General features: G+C 38.5%; 1 protein-coding gene across 3 annotated transcripts in view; it reads left to right on the top strand.

Moving 5' to 3' along the window:
• Positions 1–26,663, top strand: part of rbm19 (RNA binding motif protein 19) — a 246,526-nt gene that overhangs the window by 152,827 nt on the left and 67,036 nt on the right. For all 3 annotated transcript variants that reach the window (XM_072587340.1, XM_072587341.1, XM_072587342.1), the window contains exon 24: positions 7,460–7,541. In XM_072587340.1, the coding sequence (XP_072443441.1) occupies positions 7,460–7,521 (62 nt within the window). In that variant the 3' untranslated portion in view covers positions 7,522–7,541. The remainder of the gene's footprint in view (positions 1–7,459; positions 7,542–26,663) is intronic.

The raw sequence follows: 26,663 nt of genomic DNA on the forward strand, positions 1-26,663 counted from the left end.
TCCCAATTGTACAATACTGGTCCGGTTTTTAAAAATCTCGATTAAGATTTTAGAAAAAAACGAATTCAAATTTTGAAACCATCCAACTGTCGAATTTTCTCTCTGTATTTTCCTCTGTCATCTTTTCAGTATTCTGATTCACAGGTCTTTCTTATGAACAGGTACCTTTCAGAGAGCTATTTGGCTAGCAGTCTATACAAGTTGGTTTTCTTGGCAGTTCTACCCCTAACTGTTCAAAATGACCGGTTTTATACCCTAAAACATTGGATCATTTCATTAGTTTGAAGTTATCAAAATACTAAATTCAAATTTGATTGGACTTTTGTATCTGGGGCATAATTTAAACTGATCAGCCGAATTTGGATTTGTTTTTGTATCATGGCAACTCAACTGCACTATTAGTTTCACAGTCAAATGTTACATTTTAAATTCTTTCAGAACACTGTGCCAGCCAGAAATTTAAGCTCCCTTAAAGATGCAGTACACATCCACACCTTCATAACACTTAGCAACATGAGTTCAGTTTTTCATTCTGGGCTTAAAGCTGGGCATATGGACCAGTGATTTATGGTTCCTTATTGCAACAATTGTGATGGCGGGGTGGGGTCATGGTTTGATGTTCTCGCAAGCAAATCAACCAAGATCCTTGTTTTGGACATAAGAATATACCCCTATCACTAGTGGTGGCTAAAATTGGGGGGGGGGCTAACTTTTCCCCTGAGCGCTCCTGTGTCATGATGAATGTTAGTCTGTCCTCCCAAGGCTGCTCCTCTCCCTTAGCCATAAATAGAATTATGCTGAGTCCCATACAGAGGGGCTGTAAGCAAATGACCTCACAGTCATTTCTGGTTGGTTGTGGTTAATTAATGTCTGACAGTGACTCAGTAATGCAATTCAACTGTGATTAGTGCTTCCAGTGGTTGTTTAGGCTTGAAAGAAAAACAAGCACTGCGTCACTAATTATGATCACCTCATAAGGTCCTATCCATTTTGGCTTGAATCTTAACTTCTCTGGTCTGACTCATGTCATGCACAATCTCTTAATACCTAGCTCCCTGCAGCTGTCTCAGCATGCAGTTTAGCTCACTCGCATGCTGCTCAGTCACTGACCCACCCACCCACGTCCTACTCACTTAGCATCAGTCACAAAGTTCTCTGGCAACCTCAGTAACATGAAAAATTCCTTAATCACTCCCTCTGTAAAATGTGTTCCCTATTCTGAATCCATCTGCAATGCTGTTTCTCCATCTAGGGATTTCCTATTCTGTCATTACCCAAGCAACTGTTGTAGCTGAACAATCTTATGTGAGTAAGCTCCCATCCACCTCAAATCTTAGGTAAGTAAGCTTCCACTCACCTTGTAAGTTAACCAAAAATTTAAGATCCACTGGTGCTTTAGCAGCTTTCACTAATTCCTTAATTACGATTTCATGTTGTGCATTACCCCTCTCTTGAGTTGATGTATGTCATTTGACTTCATGCTGTCATGCATTGTCTGCTTCTCCAAAGACGTGCTTATTGTCAGAGTAAATGTTAGCCCATTGAGTACAGTATTATGTGAGTGTGATAATCTGTACCGACCATTTCAATTTGTTTTCAAGGTTCTACTTCTTCTCCACCATTTTTGAGTGTGAATGGTCACTGTCTACCTGTGATAATATTGCCCACCAACTGATTAGTTCATTCAATAACATTGTTATAGAATTATTGTTCTTAAATGCTGGCATTTAGGCATAAATGCTTTAACTACCAAATCAAATAGACTCAAAAGATTTTCTTACTCTTCCTTAATCCTCCAAATTTTTAATTGTTCCAATTCAAGCTTTGTCCCAAGTATACATCATTTCTGCGCTTTCATTTCACTAAAGCCTACATAAATTCCAAATTAAAATGTTCAATCGAATTGCACCCTGATAAAGTATTTCACATTCTTAAAACAAAACTTACTTCATGTTTCTATCTTCTCTTCTAACAGAGGCATCAGACTTGGCTAGGATTTGGATGTTCTTTGCCAGCTGACGACTTAAGAAAAAAGCAAAGGAAACAAAGATGCCTTGCAGTTGTATTCAATAACTGGTTTAAGATACTGTCAAGAGTAAAATATTACACCTAATGCTGTGTAGAACTGGGCATCTTTGTTTTCTTTGCTGCTTTTTCTGGAAGTCAGCAATCTTAATTTAAATGGGCAGAGAAAAACACTCCAAGAGGACAAGTCATCTTATGTGACCTTTTCTTTAACAAATTCTGTTTTAAATTTTGCTTTCTTACGACTCTTCCCATCACCCACACTGCACACTCTTATTTTCCCAACTAGCGCAGCTTCAGCTGACCTATTTCACTAGCAGCTTTGTGCGATCTGACGTATCCACATGTCTTTGGCTTTCCTAACATCCTGTGTGATTCTACCTCCTCACCCATTCCTCCTTCCTTCAGATTCTTTGGATCTAGCCCTTTTATTTTCAGTGCAGCACTCTGTCCTGTTTTTGGTAGTAAATTAGAACATACTCGCTCAAATACGCATCGGTCCTGTTGACATATAAGTTTGTGGGGTGGATTTGTACTTGCAGAATTACATTTTACTTTGCTCAAAAACTGCATGAATCCATGTAAGATTCTGTAAATCCTTTTAGATTAGAATCAGTCTGAACATTGTAGCACAGACAGCCTCACAGGGAAGCTCACACCTTCAATACATTATCTGGCCCAACATTACACCAGTTGTTAAAGTTCACTTGAGAATGTAACATTTTTTAAAAGAGGTTTGCGATTTACATATGAAAGAACTGAAACCTACATGGTCATTCTAAAGGTTGAGAGACTTAACAAACAATCCAGTTCTTTTTCAATATATAATTTCAGTTACATCACACTGTAAACTTTTGCTATAAATTCTGTACCTTACAATCTTATTCTCTACAACCACCTGATAAAGAAGCAGTGCTCTGAAAGCTAGTGCTTCCAAATAAACCTGTTGGACTATAACCTGGTGTTGTGATTTTTAATGTTGTACATCCAAGTCCAGCACTGGCGTCTCCAAATCATGACTTCCAATAATAGTGTACAGACAGAGATAAACCGAGTACAGTTTTTACCTAATTGGTGTCAAAAAGTGAGGCACTAGAAAAGCACAGCAGGTTCGGCAGTATCTGAGGAGCAGGAGAGTCGATGTTTTGGACATAAATTTCAGGAATGAATCAGATCCTAATTGGTGGTAACATTGAGAAAGGTGAGAGTTTAGGGATTGAGGTCAGTGAGAATTGAAGTATGAGAATAGGAACGTGCAAGGAATGTGAGGTAAAGGTGATAGTTGCAGTCCAACATTCAGATTCCTCCTTGAAGGGGCTGGATCATAATTCTGAGTGAGAGCTGAGCAGTTTGCTCCATTGTTAGTTTGGGTTTTTTTATACAAATTGCTGTTCTAGCTCAGGTTGCCAACCTTCCAGCATGATGGTTAGCCAGTGGCAGGATTGTGAAACTGATGGTAAAAGATATTTCCCAATCAACCTGTTCAGAGATGTTATTACACATTTCTGGAGCAGATGGGGCTTGAACCTAGGTCTCCAGACTCCGAGGTAGGGTTACTACCAGTGCACCACTGGTTCAAGGCAGGAGGTCATGTGGTACCTCCATAAAGTTGAGTTGGCTAACCATAGTTTGAAGTGGTTGGGTAGAGGTTGGTTGTGTGCATCTGAGAGTTGATTGACTCCCTAGTCATTTGCAGAATAGAGTGATGTCAATCTTAAACTATGTTTGCTGTGCTTTTGAGTCCTGTTATTCAACAGATGTCCCATTGGGGAGATGATGGTCTAGTGGTATTATTCCTGGACTGTTAATTCGGGGACCCAGGTTTGACTCAAGCCACAGCAAATGGTGGAATTTGGATTCAATAAAAATATCTGTAATTAAGAATCTAATGATGACCATGAATCCATTGTCGATTGTGGAGAAAAAACTGATCTGGTTCAATAATGTCCTTAAGGGAAGGAAACTGCTGTCCTTACCTGGTCTGGCCTATATGTAACACTGACCCACAGCAATGTGGTTGACGCTGAACTGCCCTCTGGGCAATTAGGGATGGGCAGTAAATGCTGCCTAGCCAGTGATAACCTCATTCTGTGAATGAAGAAAGAAAACAAAAATCCAACCCAGTTCCCTAACCAAAGAGAGGGAATTGTAGGCTGTGAAGGATAAGGGAATTTGCATTCCTGTTCTATAAATTTGATTTTATATTTAGGTGGACCTATCTATAGAAATACAGAAATACGGTTTTACACTTGCTGTTTCAAGAAATTGTATCCAATTTTCAAGGTGGAGATCACCTGTCAAAATTCTAGTTTTTTTTCCTAAGTTCTTAATTAACTGCTCAGCCTGTGCAAAAATGTATGCAATTTCTTTGAATTCTGGACTGTAACTTTTTATGGGTCTGTACATTCGGATGATATCTGATTGCTGTAGTAACCCTATGATCCTTGACTGTCAATTTACTGAAATAAATTTGACATTTTTGACAAGCCTGCTATATGTGAAGGCATAAAATTCAACTTAATACTGATAAAATGAATTCTGTCGCATTGCAAGTTAATATGCATTGTCAACTTGGCTATCATATTTTACTTGTGCTTTGTGAGTAGCTTGAAGGTACAAATTAAAAAACAAAAGTGTGATAACTGTAAATTATATAGAGGAATATTTTATTAGACTGCAAATAGCGCATGAGATTAGGCAACATTCTGTTATCGTTTTAACATCAATTTGTTAAAAATTGTTGTGTGCTTAGTGTTTTATTTCAAACATATTTTAATTATATCTAGTTTTAAAGATGAATTAATGATGCCTATACTATCAAAACATTGCCAAAAACAAGGGTTTTTCATTAACAATTTGCTCCATGCTGCACTCCTTCATCCTTCACAGCTCAATTATTCCCAACTCTAGTTATCTGGCCTTAAATTTCACTGCATTCATTACCACTTCTAAAATAGTCTCCTAGATCTTTACTTACAGCCCACTCCATCATGCAAGCCAGCCTTCCATCCACTGACCTCATCTATATTTCTCGCTGCCTCAGTAAGGCAGCCAACATAATCAAAGACCCTCCTACCCAGGTTATAACCTCTTCCAACCTCTTCCATTGGGCAGAACACACAGAAGCTTAAACACACTTACCAACAGATTCAAGAGCATATTATTCCCTGCTGTTATTGGACTTATCTTAAATTTAATGTTGACCTCGCTCTTTGTGCACCTGCTCTGCAGCTATAACTTTGTATTATGCACTCTGTTCAACAACACTAATACATTTTGTATGGTGTGATCTGCCTTTACTGCACGCAAGACAAAATGTTTCAATGTACCTAGGTATATGTGACAACAATAAATCAAATCAAATCAAAAATACAGATTGAGTATCCTTTATTTGAAAACCTCGGGACCAACTATGTTTTGCCGAAGGGTGTATTTAGTTTTTGGATACACTTATCTTCCCCTCTAATGTTCTTTTACCAATCATCTCGCATCCAAATGTCAAGTATTCATTTAACTTTTGAATTTGTTGTATCCTAGTCTGTTGAGAATTAGATTGACATTATCTTTATCAAAATCCTGATAGTATCTGTAAACATTTTTTCATTATTTCTTCACTTGCTGTAAACTCTCTCTCCATTTGTTGCTACACTCACTACTTAGGTCTGTTTGCGTGCATTCAGGCCTTGGAATAAAAATTTCGTTTGGTCCAAACTAACCTAAAAGTTGTTTTTTGTCAAAGGACTGAAATGGAGCTATAGACAGACTGAGCTTAGGTCTGTTTGGGGCAAGCAAAGCTCTTTATAAAGGGCCCAAACTTAGTGTGTCTACAGGTCTATTTGGGTCCACTTTCAAAAAGACTTTGGGTTTTATGTCTTCGCAGTTTTTGGATGTGCAGATAAAGGATACCTGACTGTATCAAAGCTCCTCATTAGAATTTTAACAAAGATTAGATATGATTCTATCTTCAGCCTTTGGTTCTTTATTTAAATAAAATGGATGATGAAGTAAGCTATATGATTATAATTCAGTTTAATATCTTCAAATATTCATCACTAATTTGTCACTTTAATAACTCGAGTACTTCTCAGATTTTAAGCAAGGCCTTCCTTTTGTTGAGAACCCTGATTCCTTTAGAAACTAGATATGCCATGAAAGTATGCCCATAAGAGCAAGCCTCTTGTGAAAAATAATTACTAAATCCTGATTACTTTTTCTTTCTCAAACTCCACACTACCCTCTCAATTCTTTGATGTGAAGTTCCTGTATCAAAATAGCATGCTAGCAACTGCTTCTGTGCCTCTGCTCACACACATATAATCAATGATTGTTTGAGGGTAGCAATGCTAACTGGTTAAAAATGTTGGAAATAGAAGGTTTTGTTAACAACCAGTCAAACTGCTGAAGCCATTTGCAGTGTTCTTCGCAGCTTTCCTTGTGACAAATGAAATGAAGAAGAAACCGTGAGCCAAAAATGGAAGCAAAATTCTAAATTTTGGTTTAAAACAGTTGTATGCTATTTGTATAGTTTAATCTTATCAATGGATTTATCTCATCTAATAAATGGTTTGTGATCAAAATATTATTTAAAAGAAATTACATACTTTTTTGTAAGGTTTGTCCAAGAGATATCAAGGCGCAATAACACTTTGTGCAATTAAATTTCTTATTAAGTTCACTGTGCCCTTTAGTTTCAACAAGCCTTTCTACCTGTTTTAAATCTGTTGAAGATTGTTAACTCACCTACTTCTTTAGTCATCTGGTTAAGGCCAAATAAATGAAAAAAATATTGAGAGTATTGTGATCTGTTTATTAGAAATGAATTAACTTGTAAACTGGAAGATGTTTCGAAGTGATCAGAATTCTTAAAATAAAGACCATCCACAATGATGTTCCAGATGGCACAGGCAGATGATTGCATTTAATTTGTTACACAAACAGCTCTGGGTAATTTTGTATTTTACAAGCAGAAACATCATAGCCATTTTCCTGTCTTTTTACTAAAAATTTCTTGAAATGATAGTCAAACATAAACTCCTCAAACTTTAAAAATGGTAACCCTAGTCACATGTATTTCATTTTCATTCCTTTCCTTCACCTTAAAATTTAAATATATCAGTGTGCCTAAGAATTAATGGTGATTGGTTTAATCAGTTGTTCATCTGCAGGAGTATTCCAGTCTATTGTTAGTGCTAATGATGTAAATGATAGACAGTTCATGCTTTGCTGCTTACTGTTATATTTCTAGGCATCCTACTGTTACTACTCCCCAAATCCAATTTCCCAGCCTATTGTATGAATGGCCTATTTATTACTGCCGAACAAATTAGACTCGAAATGGAAGAAGATCAAATCTAATTATTGCATATTGATTGTCTTCAAATTCATATCTTCTATTAAATTTTCTTTATTCTTTCTCTGTGTTCATTCACAATAGATTCTCCAAAAAAGAAAAGGCAGTCAGAGATCCTGGACGAAATTATGGAAGGAAAAGACTAGATAATTTTATTTCTTTCAATGTAAGTAATTTTGTCTGCATTTTTGCTCCCTGTTGATCTGGTGCAAATAAAATTCAGGGAATTTTATATTAAGGAGATTCCTGCATGTGTGCAGAAAGCATATCCTACAGAACTAAAAGACAAGTTTAATCCTTTGAACCTTTTTAATATATTAATTGTACCATATTAAATTGGTAAATTTGACACAAAATAAATTGTATTTATTTTAATGAAGGAGATGCAGAATTTAGAAAAGCAAAGATAATCAACTTACAACTACCATGCCAGAAGCTAAAATTGTTCTCCTAAGAACTTTTGGAACTTATTTGTCATTTAACTTAGTTAAAACATTGGTCTGGTACTGGATTGAACAAGAAAAGCAACCAGTTGGGTTGAAGGATTGTACAATTAATTGTGCAAGGATTGGCATGGAAATGCAAAGTAGAGTGGGTAAAATAGAGGGGAAGGGTAAATTGAGGGGAAAAGATACAACGCAGAAGTAAATAAATGCATGTTTTACATTGTAATTTTTAAAAGATTTCAAAAACAATTAAAATATGTAGGATTGACATTGTATAATATTAATTTTCCATGACAGAAAGGTTCCTTAGCCTTAATTACGATTAACATGTTGTTATAAAAAATGCTTTGCTTGGAATAGCTAAGATTTAACTTTTTGTGCTGAGTTTAGTTTGTATATATTGCACAAATGCACTAACATTGTACAATAGTGAACCACTCAGCACTTTTGTGATTCTAATGACTAAAACACCCTTTGACCACAACTGTTTTCTCACATTTAACTGTGCATCTGCTCCTCACCTGAAGCTGCTGTGCCATTTGGGGGGGGAGTAACAGTTTGTGCTGTTTGATTCATCATTATTCTAACACAAAAATCTAGACAGTTGAGATAAGCCTTCAAATATGTTGCAAATAGGTTTTGAAGAGAAACCAGATGCAAATTCAGTTTCAAGAGTATTTATAATTTTTTAAAGAAAATTGAAATAATGCAATATGAATGAAATTAAGTAGATCCTGAAAGAGCATACAGTAAAATTTCTAGTAACATTGTTGAATATATAGCATAAAGTCAGTGTTGCATGTAACAGTGTTGATCACAGAATTATCTAATGAGAACTGAATAAAAAGTTTTACATGTGTCGTGAAATTGTGACATGTCAAAGCTAAAAACAAAAACTTTAGTTAGTAACAAACTGTCAGACATTCCCTGAAGCAGAACAGTAAATTCCATTTAACATTGCCTGTATTGAGCGGAAATTTCATGCTCGTGACCCATGATTAATCTTGATAACACTGCCAAAGCCAACCTTGACTCAACTTGTCATGTGATCATGCCAACCAATCAGAACAGTGTCAGTCCACATGAGTACAATATCATGGAGTGCTGGATAAACTATCATTTGACGTCGAGACCTCCCTGTTAAAGAACACGCAAAGCCTGCAAGTATGATTAAGTTGGTGAAAAAGTTAGAAGTGTTGTTTATTGAAAGAAAGATCAAGTTTGTACAGCAAGTGGAAAACTGTTAAATGAAATGGAAAGCAGATATCACAAAGAAATGGATTGTTTGTCTATCATTCTGAAACACAAGGGAAATAGCTTGGAACTGTTCAATGAGCAGAGAGTCTGTCCAGCATGAGAGGGAGTTAGAGTCGCTGCCTATCCAGATGGTAAAATTCAAGGCAGTCCAAGTTGAGAATGTTTTCATCTCCATTCCAATCCTGCAGAAAAGAGCAGTGACATGGGGTTTACCTCAGCCGATTTCAAGGCAAGACCCCGCATCATTTTCCACTTGGTAAGCAGTAAGAATGTGGTCACTCTGGCAGCAATGACAGATAATAGACTCCAAAACCAAAACAGTCTCATTCATGGCTTAGCAGAGTATACATTACTTTTTATAAGGTTAGGCTATTGCAAGATGTGCACAAATGAATAAAGGCATTCTCCCACACATTTACGGCTTTACTCAGTTTTCACCTAGAATTTGAATCTGTTTTGTTTTGATATTGACTATGCTTCTAGATATAATGGTTACGAAGAGATACATTAATGTGGAATTTGGTTGTCCTTCACCTATCATGCTCTACTTAACAAGAATTTGAGTGTGGATCCCCTGGGATTCAACTCATTGTGATGTTCCTATATTTGACTAAATAAAATCAGGCTTTTCTCAGAATTTTGTGAATTTCATTATTTTCGAAAAGTTGTTTATTAGAAAATTAAGAGTTAGTTGCCTTTCTAGACAATAAATCTGCTGTAAACAGCAAGAAATGTATATTGAGGTTAAGCACTGTGATCAAAACATAGGTTTAGTTGGAGATTCAGGCCTATTTTGTACATATTTCTTGTTACTCTGGTTTCTTAAATTTTCTAAAGACGAATTCTGGAATCCATTTCAAACCTACAGCTGCGGGTAATTTAAAGATGTGTGATGTGTTCGACAGCAATGATCTGTTTCATGCTCCTCCAATTTTGTGTTTCACGCACTTAATTGATTACATGACCTCTGCTAACTGAACTATATTTGAGAGATCTATGCACCAATGTTTCAAATGAAAATAGTGTTTGTCTGGAATCAGAATGTATTGAGGAATTCAGTTTGCATAATGTACCCCTTTTATCCATCTAAAATGATAATAGATGCATCAGTTTACTTTGCCAGTGTTTAAATACTCTTGTTCTCACCGTTTTTCTTTATATAGAGTCATAGAGTATGGAAACTGACCCTTCAGTCCAACCAGTCCATGCCAAATATAATCCCAAACAAAACTAGTCCCATCTCCCTCCTAACCTTTCCTGTTCATATACTTATCTAAGTGTCTTTCAAATGTTGTAACTGTGCCCACGTCCACCACTTCCTGAGGAAGTTCATTCAATATGCGAACCACCCTCTGTGTAAAACATTTCTCCCTCCTTTTTTTAAATCTCTCTCCCCTCACCTTAAAAATATGCCCACTATTCTTGAAATAACCCATCCTAGGGAAGAGATACCTACTACTGACCCTGTCTATACCCCTTATCCTTTTATAAACCTCTGTAAGATGATCTCTTAACGCCCTACGCTCCAGTGTATAACTCAAACCTTCCAAACCCAGCAGCATCTGATAAATCTCTTCTGAACCTTCTCTAGCTTAATAATATCCTTCTTATAACTGGGCGACCAGAACTGGGCACAGTATTCCAGAAGAGGCTTCATCAATGTCCTGTACAATCTGAACTTGATTTCCCAACTCCTATACTCCAAGGACTGAGCAATGAAGGCGAGTGTGCTAAATGTCTTTTTAACCATCCTATCTGTATGTAAAGCAAACTTCAAAGAATTATGTACCTGCACTCCTAGGTCCATCTGTTCTACATCACTACCCAGGGCCTTGCCATTAAATGTACAAGTTATGCCTCTGTTTGTCGTACCAAAATGCAATACCTCATAGTTATCCAGATTGACCTCTGTCTGCTATTTTACAGCCCATTAACCCAATTGAGCAAGATCCTTTTGTAAACTTAGAAAACCTTCTTCACTGTCTACTTTGCCACTATTTTTTGTGTCATCCGCAAACTTACTAACCATGTCTTCTATAATCTCATCCAAATCATTTATATAAATGACAAATAAAAGAGGTCTCAGAACTGTTACCTATGGAACACTACTGGTGACAGGCCTCCAGATTGAAAAGCGCCCTTCACAACCGCTCTCTGTCTCCTGCCATTAAGCCAATTATGTATCCAATTGGCAAGGTCACCCTTTATCCCGTGTGAGCTAACTTTACTAATTAGTCTACCATGTGAAACCTCGTCAAAGGCTTGACTAAAGTCCAAGTAAACAATGTCTACTGCTCTGCCCTCATCAATCGTTTTGGTAAGTTCCTCAAAAAACTCAAACAAGTTTGTTTGACACAATTTTCCTTGCATAAAACCAAGCTGACTATCCCTAATCAATTTTTAGCTTTCTAAATGTCTATAAATCCTATCTTTTAGAATCTCCTCCAACAATTTATCCACAACTGAAGTCAGACTTACAGGTCTATAGTTCCCCAGTTTTTCCTTACAACACTTCTTAAACAAAGGCACAATATTAGCCACCTTCCAGTCATAAGGCTGGAGTTTTAGATGATGCAGATATTTCTGCAATGGCCTCACAATTTCCTCCCTTACTCCCCATAGCATTCAACGTTGCCTGAAGAATGCTGCTATACTCTTCCTACTGATTTAAGAGATTCATTTGAATCCTGTTGTCCATATCTAAAATAATATCCTCTTTATCATTGACTAGAATCTCAACATCTTTCATCATCCATTGTTCCTTAATCTTACTAGCCTTACCGTTCACTCTAACTGGGACATAATGCCTCTGAACTCTCATCATCGTACCCTTAAAATTCTCCCACTTGTCAGGTGTCCTTGTACCTACAGTCTACTACAATCAACTTTTGAAAGTTCTTGTATGTGCATGTGTCTTATATTATTTACATATTTTTCACTTACTTTGGTCCTATTCTCTCTTGTGGCACTTTTCAGTACAATTGTCTTCCACTATCATAGTTTGTCAGTGTCCAGTGCATATTAGAATGCTTTAAGAAATTATTTAAATTATGTATACACCTCTCAATTTTCATTGTGACCTGCAAGATTAGACAATGCAGCAAAGGTTTTCAAACTATATTTATAATTTGTATTGTATAACTAAGACCACCCATTTATATCTCTGTAGTGTCAGGCAGTTTAGTCCCTGTCTCAATTTCTGTCGCTGACACTGTCAGTTATGCCTTTTTATGTCTTGACTTGACTATTTCAATGCGCATCTACCATCAATAAACTTCAGACGATCCAAAACTGCCCTGTAAATCTTCATTTGCACCTCGTCACATTTCACCTATCAATCCTGTTCTTGCTAAGTTACTTTGGCCCCGGCCAAACAAATCTCTATTTTAAACTTCTCATCCTTGTTTTCAAATTCATCCTTGGCTTTGCCCTCACTGTCTGTAATCTCCTCCAGCTCCACAAACCTCCAAGCTATCCCTCATCCATTCAGCTTGACATTGTGTGCATCCCAGTTTTTACTAACTGCACCAATTGTGATTGCTCTTTCAGTTGCCTCGGCCCTGAATTCTGGGATACCCATCCTACGCCTTCTGCCTTGTTTCCTCCATCATGACATCCCGTAAACCCACCTCTTTTGGCATCCATCAGAGTATTGCGTAGTGTGACAATACTGCTCTTTTAACAAGGCAAAAGTGAGGACTGCAGATGCTGGAAACATGATGAAGGGCTTTTGCCCGAAACGTCGATTTTCTTGCTCCTCTGATGCTGCCTGACCTGTGCTCTTTTAACAAGGTTATTCTGTCCTTTTTTATTCGAGAAGAGTCGTAAAGGCAGAGTTTACAATATGTCTGAAAATATGTACTTGAATAGGCTTTTCAGTTTTTTTTTTAAGAAACACTTGTACAATGAAAGGGGAGCGGCCAGTTCTCCCAGTTCAGGGTTTTGTCTGGTTTGGTTTGGTTTTAGCAAGCAGTCTGTCAACGTTGCTAGTCAGGCTTTAAGCTGGGAATCCAAAGAAAACAGCTACAGTGGCAAGAGTTCCATGCTGACACTCTCTCTCTGGCATCTCTCCCTGGCATCTCTCCTGTAAGAACTTGTGTTTGATTTTTACCTTTTTTGCCAAGAAGGTGTTTATGGGATGTTGCAAGAAATTGGAACTGCATCATTAAGTTGCAATAGAGGTCGCTTTGGTTTTCAGATAGGTTGTTATTCTATATTCTGTTCTCTTTTGATCTCATTTCATTTGGTAGTCTGTAAATAAATTCTGTTTTGTTTAAAACTGAGTGGTTGGGCCAGCTGTGTCACTCCTGGAATATCCACTCTACGCTTGCTTAAAACAACTAGAAAAGTTATGGTCTGGGCTACCTTCTTGAAATATTTCGATCATATCTGGCCTGGTGCATAACAGATTGGGGGCTGTTAACAGGATTGTTCTATAGTTCCAGTTTGGGGTGAGGGTTTTTGGACCCAAAGGCAACAAATGGTGTGCGTTAGTATCTTTTGTTCCAAATGTTGAATTTGGTTGGTTTAAACAGTGCTTGGTATAGTAATGGCTTTTTAAGTCACCAAGACTTCTCTGTGGGTGGACGAAGTGACTTTGGAGGTTTTACAAAGGGTGAATAAGGCAAAGTCGCTGGAATTGGCAAGTCAAGCTAGAGTTGGAGCTGCCTCCTTCCATGAGGAAAGGAGAGACAATTACAGCAATAGCTCAGCATTTAGGTTTGCTGGAAATGCCATCAAAATCTTTGGAGGTGGTTGAAATTCTATTAAATGAAGCAGCTTGATTTAGAGTTAAAAGATAAAGACAGGGAAAAAGAAATGAAATTGTTTGAATTACAAACAGAGGAAAGAGAAAAATAATAAGGCCCCAGCAGAACAAAAAGATAAAAAGAGAGAGGAAAGGGAGAAAGAGAGTTTGAACATCATAAATTGGCACTTGGACAGGAAAATTGGTTCAAAAGGATGGAGGTGAAGGCAGAAGGTAAGCTGAGTGAGGATGAGTAAATCCATGGTAGCCAAAGGCCTGGTGGGGATTTGTTTAAATATAAGGATTGCCTCAATTTGATGAAAAGGATGTTGAAGCCTTTTTCATCTTATTTGAGAAAGTGGCTCCTGACAAATGAAGTGGCTCCTGACCATGTGGTTTTGTTGAGCTTGTAGGTCGAGCTAGTGAGGTATTTGCATCACTATTAGAGGAGGTATCTGGGGTGTATGAGGACGTGAAGAAAGCTATTTTAAGTGTATATGAGCTTCTACCAGAAGCCTACAGACAGTGTTTCAGGAATCTTGAGGAGGGACCCTGGTCAAACCTACATTGAGTTTGAAAGGATCAAACAAGGTAATTTTGATTGATAGATAAGGGTTTTAAAAATTGAACAAACCTACGATCTTAGATAATTATTTTGGATGAGTTCAAAAATTTATTTCCTAAGGTAGTGAGAACTCGTGGAAGAGCAGATAGTTAAAACAGCAAAATTTGCGGCTGAAGTGGCTGGTGATTATGAGTTGGTCCATTAATCAAAAGTTTGGATTCCAACCTTAATTTCAATCCGTGAGGGATAGAAATGGGGAAAAGAGAAATCCTCACGTGATAAGGGGAAAGTAGATCTCCGTGAAGGTCTTAAGAATAACTTAGCACAGGGTAAAAGGGAAACCCTTGAAGTGGAAAGAGAAGTGAAAAAGCTCTGGTGTTTTCACTGCAGTGAAGGAGGTCTCATGAAGTCAGTGTTCCTGGGGTAGGAAAAGCACTGGGAAGACAGGTTTAGGAAAACAAGATAAGTCAGTGAATTGTGTTGGAGTGGTAACAGAAAGCACAGTGGAGGCTAGAAAGCTACACCAAAATGTTCAACCTGGTTGAAGCTGGGTTAAGGAGGAAGTGCCAGATCTTCTTGATGAAAGTAATTGCGAAGGTAAAGTTTTGTCACATAGGCCAGGAGCCGCAGGTGAAGAGGTTGCAATATGAAGAGGTAAAGGATCTTCTCAATCTTTGATGTTGAAAGATGAGATATGTACCTCAGAAGGACTATTGCTAGAAAGAGTGCTAGTAATGGGAATTCAGGTGAACAAAAAGTGCTCAACCATGTAGAATGAGGCTAGAGTGCCAAGTGAAAGTGAAGAACTCATAGTAGGAGTACTAAACAAACTCTCAGCTCAAGGAACGCAATTTGTCCTTGCAAACGATGTAGCTGGTTCACAGGTAGAAGTGCTGCCGACTGAAAAGCCAGTAAAAAAAATCAGGCAACAGAGGTATTACAGGACACATCCTGGGATTTTTCCTGATAGTGTGGTAACAAGGTCACAAAGTCACCAGTTGAAACAGGAAAGATCAAAGAGTACAGATAAGAAGGTTAAAGTGGAATTATCAGAGACACTGTTTGATCAAATGCTCGATACAAACCATGACTAGATGGATGACAAAGCAGACATCTTTAGCTCAGAGAAATTAAGGAGAATTACAGCAGAAAGCTGAGAAACTAAAGCAACTGTATCAAAAGGCATATATGGAAAAAAAATCCAAACGTATCCCTGAATGCTGCTATCTTAAAAATGATGCCTTAATGACGAAATGGAGACCAACGCATAACCTCACAGATGAGAAATGGGCAGAAGTTCACCAGTATTGCCAGTGGGTTACAGAAAGGAAGTGTTTTAGTGGCACATGAACTATCAGTAGAAGGTCATTTAGAGGTAAGGAAAACTTGAGCTAAAATACAAAACATCTTTACTGGCCTGGACTGCACAAACATGTAGTTGAATTGTACCAGACATGTCATATCTGTCAAGTAATTAGAAAACTACAGGCTGTAATAAAACCCACGACTTTAATATCTATCCCCGCATTTGAGGAACCGTTTACAAGAGTCTTAATTGATTGCACCCTACCTAAAACAAAAAGTGGGAATCTGTATTTGTTAACAAGAACAAGGTGTGTCTTCTAGGTTTCATAGGCCATTCCATTACGCAATATCACAGCTAAAAGGATTGTAGAGGAGTTTGTCAAATTTTTCACGAGAGATGGACTACCCACAGAGGTACAGTCAAAACAAAGGTCAAACTTTACATCAAAATTATTCAAGGAAGTTATGGACAGTCTAGGAATAAAATAATTCAAATCCACTGCATACTATCCAGAATCACAGGGAGTGCTAGAAAGGTGACATCAGACCTTAAAGACCATGTTAACAACCTGCAGTGAAGACTATCCGGATGATTGGGATAAAGGAATCCCATTTATACATTTTGCCATCAGAGATGCGCCAAATTAATCAACCAAATTCAGTCCATTTGAATTAATTTTTGGGCATGAAGTGAAAAGCTCATTAAACTTGATTAAGGAGAAATTGGTAAGTCAGAATTCAGAAACCACCGATTTGGACTATTTTAGGGAAAGGTTAAATAGTGGGGGAGTTGGCTAGACAGCATTGAAAAGTATCACAGCGTACAATGAAACAGGAAGCCAAAAAGAAATCAAAAATTTGCAATTTTGCAATCAGAGATAGTGTTAGTGTTACTTACAATTCTAGGCGAACCTTTTAAAAATCAAGGTTTGGTGGACCTTATCAAGTCAAAAGGAGATTGAGTGGGGTGAGCTATTTGATAAGGACTCCAGCCAGAAAGAATCTCTCTGTGTTATGTGAATATATTCAAAAAGTATTTTGACAGGGAAGGAAAGCAAAAGAAGACCGTATTACTGGTTACAACACAGAGTGAAGAACCAATTCAGAGGATTATGAATTGGACATTCCTTAAATTAAATTGGACACTGAGGAAATTGTCCAAAATTGGAATAAAGTATTAAGTTACCTTCCAGAGGAAACTTGAAATGACCTGAAAGAGTTATTGCTATTGTATGGAAAGATATGTGGAAATAAGTTGGGAGGTATGAACCTAATTATGCATGATGTAGAGATAGCAAATGTTGTTCTGATTAAGCAACATCCTTGTAGGCTTATCCCTCTAAAGTTGGCACAGTTTAAAAAAAGATTTAACACATGCTCCAAGACAACATAATCAACGTGAGTTGCAGTGACTGGAGATCACCCATAGTAATGGTGCCAAAGCCAGATGGTAACCAGTAGTTTTCTGTGGACTATTGCAAAGTCAATGCAGCAACGAAGTCTGACTCTTATCCGATTCCACATTTGGAAGACTATGTTGAACAGGTGGGTCAAGCAACTTATAGTTGTAAGTTGGACTTGTTCATTCAGCTTTCGTAATGCTGAATGGACTGCATCAATTTAACATCATGCCACTTGGTATGAAAAATGCGCTGGCCACATTTCAGAGACTAACCATTAAGGTCATTTCTGGATTACTCAACTGTGTAGTTAATTTTAATGACCTGGTGATTTTTAGTTACACATGGACAGAACATTTGCAACATTTATCAGAATTGTTCAATCAACTTTGGGAGGTAGGCTTGGTGATAAACCTTGCTAAGAGTGAATTTGCCAAAGCCCAAGTCACTTTCATGGGCCATGTTATTTGGTTTGGATAAATGGCCCCACAGAATGCAAAAACAAAGGTAGTTGGGGTGTTTCCCACACCATTGACAAAGAAAAATAGTATTATGGTTCCTGGGATTGAGTGGATTTTAGCAGTATGGCTGCTTCACTCACTGAATTACTAAAGAAAGGCAAGAAGTTTCAGTGGACAGTGGGATTTCAGAAGGCATTTGACTGTCTGAACGCTTTGTTAACTACTTTCCCAGTGTTAGCCACTCCTAATTACGCAAAGCCATTCCATGTGGCTAAAGTGCAAGTGATGTGAGTGTCAGTGCTATGTTCTTACAAGAAGAAGATGAGAAGATAGAAAAACCTTTTGGGTGTTTCTCCAGGAAACTGCGCATTCATCAGCAGAAATATTTGACAGTTGAGAAGAAGACTTTGAGCTTGGTGTTGGTGTTACAACATTTCAAGATTTGTGTTATCAGTAATGTATCTGAGACGGTCATATATACTGATCATAACCCATTGAAGTTTATGGAGAAATTTGAAGACAAGGATTCCAGACTGTTTAGTTGGAGCTTGTTTCAGCCATTCAATTTGAAAATTGTGCATATGGCAGGACAAGAAAATGTGATTGCCAACGCATTGTTGAGACTTGGATGAGAAACAGTGACGTTCATTAGCAGAAGTAAACTGACTGAAAAAGATTGTAGTAGTGCATGTTTGCATGGTTATAGACAATGTAATATTTGTGTGTTGTAGTGCTGTAACAATGTAAGATTAAGGCGTTTTAAAATGAAGCAATCTTTTGATGTTGATAGTTCGATTTTTAAGGGGAAAGTTTTGACGATGCTGTTCCTTTAAAAACATTATTCTGCCCTTGTTTTTTTTTCAAGAGGTGTCATAAAGGCAGAGGCTCCAGCATGTCTGGAAATATTTATTTGAAAAGGCTTTTAAGTTTTTTTTAAAGCACTTGTACAATGAAAGGGGAGTGGCCAGTTCTCCCAGTTTAGGGTTTTTTCTGATTTTATTTGGTTGGGTTTTAGCAAGCAGTCAGTTCAAAGCTGCTGGTCAGATTTTGAGCTGGGAATCCAGAGAAACAACTACAGTGGAAAGAAGTTTCATGCTGATTCTTTCTCTGGTAACTCTCATGTAAGAACCTGTGTTTGATTTTCTTTTCTTGCCAAGTGGATGTTTATGGAATGATGCAAGAAATTGGAGTAGCATCATTAAATTCCAAGAGAGTTGCTTAGCTTTTGTTTGAAACGGAGTAGTTTTGAGGGGGTCTGGCCTGGTCCATAACAATAATGTGACTATTTTGATTAATAGTGCTCTTGTAAAATACTTTACTACATTTTAATGATGTTCAAGGTACTACAAAATTGTTAGGATAGAGGAAGTAAGAGCAAAAATAAAACATAAAGTTGTTGAGTTCACAGATCTAAATGCACAAACGGAATTTCAAAGGCAGTGCAGCACATTCATTGAAAAGTAAAATATTTTTTAATGGGCAGACCAAAAAGCACTTTTGCTAATATTTAATGAGGAAGATTTTTATGCCAAAGCTTTTATTGACAGTATCCCCTCACATCAGAGAAGCAAATCTAGAAAACATTAAAGTTGTTTTTAAATTAACTATTTTTCACTATCTTTATATCAGAAATATCTTGCATCTTGAAATGTCCAAGTTCATTTTGATGGGAGATGCAACTTTGGGCAGGCTTAAAAGTACACCCAGCTAGCCAACAAAGAACACATTCCCAATAGGAAACTTCCTAATAAATATAATTTGAACAAAGTGATTCGCTACAGACTTTTCTCCTTCTTTAAGTTTCATGTTAACTTTATACCTCTGTTTCACAACTCCTACTTTTTATATTCACAAAAACATAGAAACTAGGAGCAGGAGTGTACCATTTGGCTCTTTGACCCTCCTCCACCAGAAACTATAATCATGATTGATTCTCCATCTCAAAGCCATGTTGCTATTTTCTCTCCATGTTCCCTGATGCCTTTAATATCTAAAACTTTATCCATCTCTTTCTTGAATACACCCTGTGTCCTGGTCTCCACAACTGCCTTTGGTAGCAAATTTCACAGGTTGACCACTTCTTGACTAATAAATTTTTCTTCATCTCATTTATAAATGGCCTACACTGTATCCTGAAACTGAGATTCATAGTTCGAGACTCCCAAACTAGGGGAAACATCCTCCCTGTATAGAGTTTGTGTCACTCTGTTAGAATTCTGTATCTTTTAATCAGATCCCTCCCCCCACCTCCCTCAACCAATTCTTATAAACTCTGGTGAATACAAGCCCAGTTGATCTAATCTTTTCTTACAACCATCCTACCATCCCTGATATCAGCCGACTTTTGTAGATGTCCCTATATGTTGAGTATATCCTTTTTTAGGTAAAGAAGAAAACTGTATGCAATACTCCAGGCTTGGTCTTACCAAGGCCCTGTATCAGTGCCTAAGGCATCCCTACTTTTGTACTCAAATCCTCTTGTAATGAAGGCCATTGCACCATTTGCCTTCTACATCTGCTTCTCTACTTGTGTTTTTCCTTCCTCTTTTTACACCAAAATGTATATCAGTGTTATACTACATCTGCCACATGTATGCGCACACTCAATTTGTCTAAATTGCTCTGAAGCCTCTTTACATTCCCCTCAAAACTTGGAATCTCATCCCTCAATTCAAGCTGTCTTATGACAAAGGATACAATTCTTGACTTGATCCCTAAATCGCTCTAATCCTCCACCATTCCTTACCATAGATTGCTGAGATTAAACTCTATTGTGCTTTCTCTGTCTTAGATTCAAAATGAATGTTCTTGCACTTGCCCCACAAAACTCTACTTGTCACACTTCTGCTAACTCACTTAATCCATCAGGGTCACTTTGGAGCATTTTGCTTCTATCTATACTGTTTCTGTACCACTCAGTTTTATTGGAAAACTTTGATGTTTGATTCTCTGTTCCTTCACATAATCCATCAAAAACTGAAAAGTTTCATATGCCAAAAATGCAAGTACACATCCTCGAAGAATTCCCTACCCATTATTCGTAATATTTAATTGTCTCCTGCCAGTTCCCTTTCTTTTGTTTTTGCTGATAACTTTGTATGTGCACTCTTAAGAATGTGTTCTGTAAGAACAGGTGAATAACATCTGTAACAAATTCCTTGTCTACCACGTTAGTGACTTCAAAATGCTAGGATAATTGAACATGATTTACCATTTACAAATCCCTTCCAACTTTCTCTGATCAACTCCTCTTTGTCTAAGTGCTCAATCATACTGGCCTTATTGACAAATTATTATAATTTCCCACAACAGACATTAGACCAAATGGCCTACAAATTATTGATTTCTGTCCCTTCCCTTTTTATGGATAATGGAGTTGTATTGGCAATGTTTCATTCCAGGAGTACAATTTCTGAATCAAGAAAATAATCAGGCAGAATCCGTATGCTTTTGTGGAAGGGAAATTAGCTCGAACTAACTTATTGGAGTCTTAGAGGAAATAATGTGCTATGGATAAAGGGAAACCAGTGTAGTCTACTTAGATTTCCAGAAGGAATTTAATAAGAAATCTCATCAAAGGGTATTGTGGAAAGTAAAAGTTCATAGTATAAGGGGTAACATTGGCATGAATAGTAAACTGGCTAACAAGAAACAGGGAGAAGACATCAATGATTAATTTTCTGGATGGCTAGATATAGTGAATGGTATGCCACAGACGTCAGTGCTGGCGCCTCAATCTTGTACAATTTATAAAAATGATTTGGATGAAGAAACTGAAAATATGGTTGCTAAAGTTGGGAAGTAAGTTGTGAAGAGGGCATGAAGCTAAAAAGGGGTATAGATAGTTTGGGTGATGTGGCAAATAGCGTATACTGGGAGAAAGCAGTTAAATTGTCTAATTTGGCAGGGAGGTTTCAAAACAAAAGCGTATTTATCTAAATGGTGAGAGATAGCAGACATCTGAAATGCAGAAGGATCTGGGTGTCCTGGTGCATGAATTGCAAACTGTTAATATATAGATAGAAGTAGTAATCGAAAAAGCTAATAAAATGTTGCAAGGGGAATTGAAAATGAAATAGGAAGGTTATGCTTCAGTTATACAGGGCACTGGTGAGCTACTTCTACTTTTTCCTGTCACTGCCCAGATCTCGAAAAGCTAAATAGTGTAATGCTGGTAGTCTGAAGTAAATGTAGAACTGAGAAACATCACGTTGGTCTAGAAACATTTTTTTTCTCTATAGCTGCTGCCAGAATTACTGAGTTTCTATTCTTTTCTGTTCCTTGTTTACTTATACTTTTCAACTACACTGAACATTACTGTGCAGTACAGGCTCTTCGACCGTCGATGTTGCGCCAACCTGTGGAACCAATCTGAAGCCCATGTAACCTACACCATTCCATTCTTGTCTATATGCCTATCCAATGACCATTTAAATGCCCTTAAAGTTGGCTAGTCTACTACTGTTTATTGGCAGTATGTTCCACGCTCCTACTACTCTGAGTAAAGAAACTACCCCTGACATCTGTCCTATATCTACCTCACCTCAATTTAAAGCTATGTCCCCTTGTGCTAGCCATCGCCATGCAACAAAAAAGGCTCTCCCTGTCCAACCTATCTAACCCTCTGAATACCTTATGTCTCAATTAAGTTATCTCTCAACCTTCTTCTCTCTAATGAAAGCAGCCTCGAGTCCCTCAGTCTTTCCTCATAAGGCCTAAATGCCATACCAGGCAACTTCCCAGTAAATCTCCTCTGCACACTTTCCAAAACTTCCACATCCTTCCTATAATGCGGTGACCAGAACTGTACGCAATGCACCAAATGTGGCTGCACTAGAGTTTTGTACAGTTGCAGCATGGTCTCATGGTTCTGAAACTCAATCCCTCTACCAATGAAAGCTAACACACTGTATGCCTTCTTAACAACCCTATCAACCTGGATGGCAACTTTCAAGGATCTATGTACTTGGATACCAAGATCTCTCTGCTCATCTACACAACCAAGAATCTTACAATTAGCCTAGTATTCTGCATTCCTGTTACTCCTTCCAAAGTAAATCACCTCTCACTTTTCTGCATTAAACACCATTTGCCACCTCTCAGCTCAGCTCTGCAGCTTATCTATGTTTCTCTGTAACCTACAACATCCTTCGTCACTATCCACAAGTCCACCAACCTTAGTGTTATCTATTCTGTGCCATCATCCAGTCATTTATAAAAATGACAACAACAGTGGACCCAAAACAGATCCTTGTGGTATACCACTAGTGACTGAACTTTAGGATGAATATTTCCCATTAGCCACCACCTTCTATCTTTCAGCTAGCCAATTTCTGATCCAAACTGCTTAACCGCCCTCAATCCCATATTTTGTGCAATAGCCTGCCGTGGGGAACCTTATCAAACGCCTTACACCACATCAACTGCTTTCCCCTCATCCACCTATTTGGTCTCCTTCTCAAAGAACTCAAGGTTAGTGAGGCATGACCTACCCTTCACAAAACCATGTTGACTATCCCTAGTCAACTTGTTCCTTTCTAGATGGTTATAAATCTTATCTCTTATAACCCTTTCCAATACATTACCCACAACTGAAGTAAGGCTCACATTTCCAGGGTTGTCTCTACTCCCTTGCTATCCTCCAGTCTTCTGACAATGATGACATAAAGATCAAAACCAAAGGCTCGGTAATCTCCTCCCTGACTTCCCAGAGAATCAGAGTATAAATCCCATCAGGCCCAGGGGACTTATCTACTTTTACACTTTCCAGAATTGCTAACACCTCTTTATGCACTTCAATCCCATCTAGTCTAGTTGCCTGTATCTCCGTGTTCTCCTCAATCACGTTGTCTTTTTCTAGTGTGAATACTGACAAGCGCTTCCCCTATCTCCTCTCACTCCACGCACAACTTCCCACTACTACCCTTGATTGGCCCTAATCTTACTCTAATCATTCTTTTGTTCCTGATATACCTATAGAAAGCCTTAGGGTTTTCCTTGATTCTATCCACCAAAGACTTCTCATGACCCCTTCTGGCTCCTCTTAGCTCTCTCTTCCCTGGCTAACTTGTAACTCTGAAACACTTTAACTGAGCCATCACATCTTATCCTACAATAAGCCGCCTTCTTCGTCTTGACAAGAGATTCAACTTCCTTAGTAAACTATGGCTCCCATGCTCAACAACCTCCTCCCTGCCTGACTGGTACATACTTATCAAGAACCCACAATAGCTGGTCCTTTAATCAGCTCCACATTTCAATTGTGCACATACCCTGCAGTTTCCTTCTCCATCCTATGCATCCTAAATCTTGCCTGATCACTTTTTCTGCAGTTATAACTCTTGCCCTGCAGTATATACCTATCTTCTTCTGTCACTAAAGTAAACATAATCAAATTGTGGTTGCTATCACCAAAGTGCTCACCTACTTCCAAATCTAACACCTGGCCAAGTCAATTACCCAGTACCAAGTTTAATGTGGCCTCTCCCCTTGTTGGCTGTATATATACTGTCAGAAAATCCTCCTGCACACATTGGATAAAAACTGACCCATCTAAAGTACTTGAACTACACTATTTCCAATCAACATTTGGAGAGTTAAAGTCCCCCACAACAACTACCCTGTCACACCTGCTCCTATTGAGGATCATCTTTGCAATCCAATCCTCTATGTCTTTGGAACAGTTTGGAGGCCTTTAGAAAACTCCCAACAGAATAACCTCTCCTTTCCTGTTTCTAATCTCAGCCCAAACTACCTCAGTAGATGAGTCCTTAAATATCCTTTCTGCAACTGTAATACTGTCCTTGACTGACGTGCCACACCACCCCCTCTTTTACCATTTTCTCTGTTCTTACTAAATCCTGGAACCTGCAATAACCATTCCTGGTCTTCCCCTACCCATGTCTCTGAAATGGCCACAATATTGAAATCCCAGGTACCAACCCATGCTATAAGTTCACCCACCTTATTTCAGATGCTCCTGGCGTTGAGGTGGACACACTTCAAACCAACTTGTTGCTTGCCGGTGACTTCTTGTGATATTGAAATCTTAGTCCTGACTTCACTACTCAACCTCCCATACACTCGAACTACAATTTTGGTTCTTATGCCTCTGCTTAAATAGTTTAAATCCATCTGAAGAGCAATAGCAAATCTCCCCCCAAGGACATTGGTACCCCACTGGTTCAGGTGAAGACCATCCTGCTTGTAGAGGTACCGCCTACCCCAGAAGAGCCCCAATTATCCAGAAATCCAAAACAGTCTCTCCTGCACCATCCTTCTAGCCATGTGTTCAACTCCTCTCTCTCCCTATTCCTCACCTTGCGAGCATGTGGCATGGGCAACAAACCAGAGATATCAGCTCTGTTTGTTCTAGCTCAAGCTTCCACCCTAGCTCCCTGAATTTCTGTCTTAAGTTCCCAGCACTCTTCCTTCCTATTTGGACTATGACTTGGGCTGCTCCCCCTCCCCCTCAAGGATACACTCAGTTGACATTTTCTCAAAGCAACTCCACTTCAGAGTCTCCACAGTCGTGGATATAGAGCAGAATATGAAAGGATGAATGTCATTACCCTTGACATGCATATTGACCAGGCTGGAGGTAGTAATGTCCAAGATAAGTAACAGACTGGTGAACAACAGCACCCTGACCAATGTCAGTCAATTATGAGTCTCCCATTCCTGCATCCTGCATTCACTCCTCTATACTGGTGAAACCTGAACTCTTATAGATGCGCCATCGAGAGCATCCTGTCTGGATGTATCACTACCTGGTATGGCAACTGTACTAGTCAAGATTGGAGACGATTACAGAGAGTGGTGAACTCGGCCCAGACAATCACAAAGGTCAACCTCCCATCTATAGAATCCATCTACCAGGCCTGCCGTCAAGGAAATGCCGGCAGCATTCTCAAAGATCCACTGTTTTTCAACAACCTCTACTATCAAGGAGAAGGTACAGAAGCCTGAACACACATACCAGCTGGTTTCGTAACAGTTTTTACCCTACTGTTGATAGAATACCGAATAGACTCTCAAACTCTTAGCATTTGCCTATACCTGTGTTTTTGTTTTTGCCGTTGTTTGCCTATTACTTACTTATCTATGCTACTTAACTATGTGACCTGCCTGTATTGCTCGCAAGACAAAGCTTTTCACCGTGTCTCTATAACATGACAATAAATTCAATTCAATTCATTTCAAGGTAGGCAAAAGCAGGAGGGAATGAACACTTTCCACCTTCAGTGACCAGATGTATCCTTGACATCTCCTGGCAGGACAATATCACTAAATTAGAGGTCCTGGAGCATGCTTAATTACATCGAATAAACTTCTAAAGCTAAGTTGTCTCTGCTAGCTTGTTGTGTGGTTGACAGCAATGTCCCCAAATAAACTCTCTACAGTGAACTGGTTATTACCTGCTGGGCACCCATATCTTCCCTACATTAGCATGCGTAAGTCAGAAACAAAGGTGGCAAATGTTGCAGATAGTCACTGACAGGCATGGCCTCTAATGACTGACTGAAGAGGCTTTGAAAGGTGCAAGTTGAAATGGAAAGCCCTAGCTGGCTGAGAAGAGAGGTCAGAGACAACAGAGATCAGCAAAATGCAGCAGAAACTGCCAAGTCATAGTGCTCCTGAGGCAGACCAGAAGCTGGTTAACACAGAGTTGACTACCAATTCACAAACCGTCATCCCCTCACAGAAAAGAGTTGCTTAAAACTTGGTACAACTCAAAGTTCATTCCAGCACTTATTTAAGGCAGCAATGAGAAACAGTGGGTAGGATTTTATAGTGTCTGATGGATATGGAGTAAGGTAGAAGGGGCTGTAGAATTACATAGAAGTACTTTTTCAGACTCCTGAATCTAGAAACTCTGAACTACATTTTGGCAGAGGTATGGAGGCCGGAATACTCATGGAAATGGCAGGAAGGCAATTGAGCTTCTATTAGAGATACTTGTGTTTCATTTCCAAGTCTTCGAAATGGGAGCAGTAGCCAGCAAACTCTGAAAAGTTGCTTGCTAGACCTGCAAGAGGGAAAGCTCAGAGGAGCACAGTGACAGGGCTGCAGGCCCCAGACGAAGGCCTCAAAATCACCAAGAGAAG

The sequence above is a fragment of the Chiloscyllium punctatum genome, chromosome 17 (genome assembly GCF_047496795.1).
Source record: "Chiloscyllium punctatum isolate Juve2018m chromosome 17, sChiPun1.3, whole genome shotgun sequence".
In the NCBI taxonomy this organism is placed as follows: domain Eukaryota; kingdom Metazoa; phylum Chordata; class Chondrichthyes; order Orectolobiformes; family Hemiscylliidae; genus Chiloscyllium; species Chiloscyllium punctatum.